This window comes from Fukomys damarensis, unplaced genomic scaffold, assembly GCF_012274545.1.
Source record: "Fukomys damarensis isolate Sample0158 unplaced genomic scaffold, DMR_v1.0_HiC HiC_scaffold_12, whole genome shotgun sequence".
In the NCBI taxonomy this organism is placed as follows: Eukaryota; Metazoa; Chordata; class Mammalia; order Rodentia; family Bathyergidae; genus Fukomys; species Fukomys damarensis.
The window spans coordinates 56,147,813-56,149,694 of NW_022900924.1; the positions used below are offsets into that span (position 1 = coordinate 56,147,813).

General features: G+C 61.3%; 1 protein-coding gene across 1 annotated transcript in view; it reads left to right on the top strand.

The window, feature by feature from the left end:
• Cdcp1 (CUB domain containing protein 1) overlaps positions 1-1,882 on the top strand; it is a 20,091-nt gene that overhangs the window by 3,632 nt on the left and 14,577 nt on the right. The window contains exons 3-5 of the mRNA XM_033762708.1: positions 158-270; positions 988-1,185; positions 1,837-1,882. Of these exons, the coding sequence (XP_033618599.1) occupies positions 158-270; positions 988-1,185; positions 1,837-1,882 (357 nt within the window). The remainder of the gene's footprint in view (positions 1-157; positions 271-987; positions 1,186-1,836) is intronic.

Genomic DNA, 1,882 nt, shown 5'->3' on the forward strand with positions numbered 1-1,882 from the left:
TGTGAGTTAGGGCGTGCATTAGTCTGGGCTCATCTCTGATCTGCCGTCTGGGACCCCGCTGTCTGAAGCTGTCTTACAAGACTGGGCTGTGTTGCAGATGAGTCCACAATGGCATCGTCTGCCCTCCCAGCTGTTAGTTAAGCCCTTGGAGCCCCAGCTCCTGCCAAAATGTGCTGAGCAAAAGTCCATTGCGTCCGGCAGAGCCGCAGAGCCCTTGTGGGCCCCGGGGCCGCTTGTCCGAACAGTGCCGCGGTGGCAGCCCTTCGCCAGGTCAGGACCCCCACCCGCGACTCCCTGGCCCTCAGCTCCCAGCTGTGGGCAGGGCTGGCCGGTGGTGGCTGAGGAGGAAGGGGCCTTCTGAACCTGATGCCGGCAAGCGGGGCGGGGTGGTGTGCGGGGGGGGCCCGGCCACACCCCTGTCCTGTCTCCTTGGTGGGATCTTGGTGGGGTCGGCTCTGGGCTTCTGCTGAACCCTGTTTGTGCAGTGCTGCTACTGCCCACGAGTGCGTGGGGACGCGCGAGGCACCCGGGCCAGGGGACAGCGCTCTGGCTGCTGAACAAACACTTCTCTCTGCAGCTGGCTGGTTCTGTGTCCAGTCTTTTTTTCTTTTCTTTTCTTTAACAAGGTCTTGCTGTATAGTGCAGGCTGGGCTTGAACTCACTGTGTAGCCCAAGCTGGCCTCGAGCTCACAGTGATTGATTCTCCCGCCTCAGCCTCCTGAGTGCTGGAATTAGAGACATGCACCCCCAAGCCCGCTGGGCTTTGTCCTGCCACTGTGTCTGATTCTTCAGTTCTACACAAACCAGGCATCTGAACACGGCCTGCTCAAGACAGCTAAGATGGGGCACTGTGCTTCTATTCTTAGAAAAATTAGTGATCCCAGTGAGACTGGCCAGGCCAGCCGAGGCCCGCACTGGGGTCCAGGTGACCCCTTGTGGGACAGTGCCGGCCCTCATCACACAGCTGTGCCCTTCCCTGTCCTCCAGGGGCTGCGGAGCTCACTGTGCCCTGGGGCAGCGACATCACCGTCCTCATAAAGCAGGAGGCCCTGGCCCCAAAACCCTGCTACCTCGTCGTGGCCAAGCGGCATGTGGCCGTGCTGTCCGTCAAGCCCGGGGAGAGCTTCACCTTCACCTGCCAGGACCCAGAGAAGCACTTCGCCCTGGAGATCCAGAAGAACATCGGTAAGTTCATGCCGTGCTAGGCAGGGAGGGGGCTCTGACTCTACACCCCATAACTTAGCTCCTGTGGGGCTTGTTTCATCTTCGAAAGCCCTGTGAGCCGGGCGTGGTGGCGCATGCCTGTAATCCCAGCACTTGGGAGGTTGAGGCAGGAGGGTCTCTGTGAGTCCGAGGCCAGCTGGGTTACACAGCAAGTAGGAGAGCCCGAACTACATAGCAAGACCAGTCTCGAAAGTCTGAAAATACAATAAAGAGCAGATCTTGGTGCTGTGCCCTAAAAATCGTGAAGCTAATTCTCCATATAGGGGAAGCAGGAAGTCCTGGGGTGCAGATGCCACTTCCTGGCAGAGGCCACAGCTGGACTGGACATTGCCCTGGAAATGCAGCAGTTGGGGTGGCGTGGGTCTGACACCCTGGAAGCGGAGCCGGGGTTGGGGCAGAGCTCGGCCTGGTCCTGGGTCCTGGACTCAGAGGAGCCAGGGCAAGGGCTGTCACTCGGTGCCGAGGACCCCTGAGGACCCCACAGCCTCGGAGGCTCCAGACCTCCAGAGTCATGGCCGCCTGGCTCAGGCAGCTGGGGACTGGCAGGGACACCCGTGGAAGGGGCGGTGCGTGGCTGTGCCCGGCCCGTGGTCACAGTGTGGCTCCTTGCAGACTGCACGGCCGGCCCGTGTCCGCTGGGCGAGGTCCCGCTGCAGCC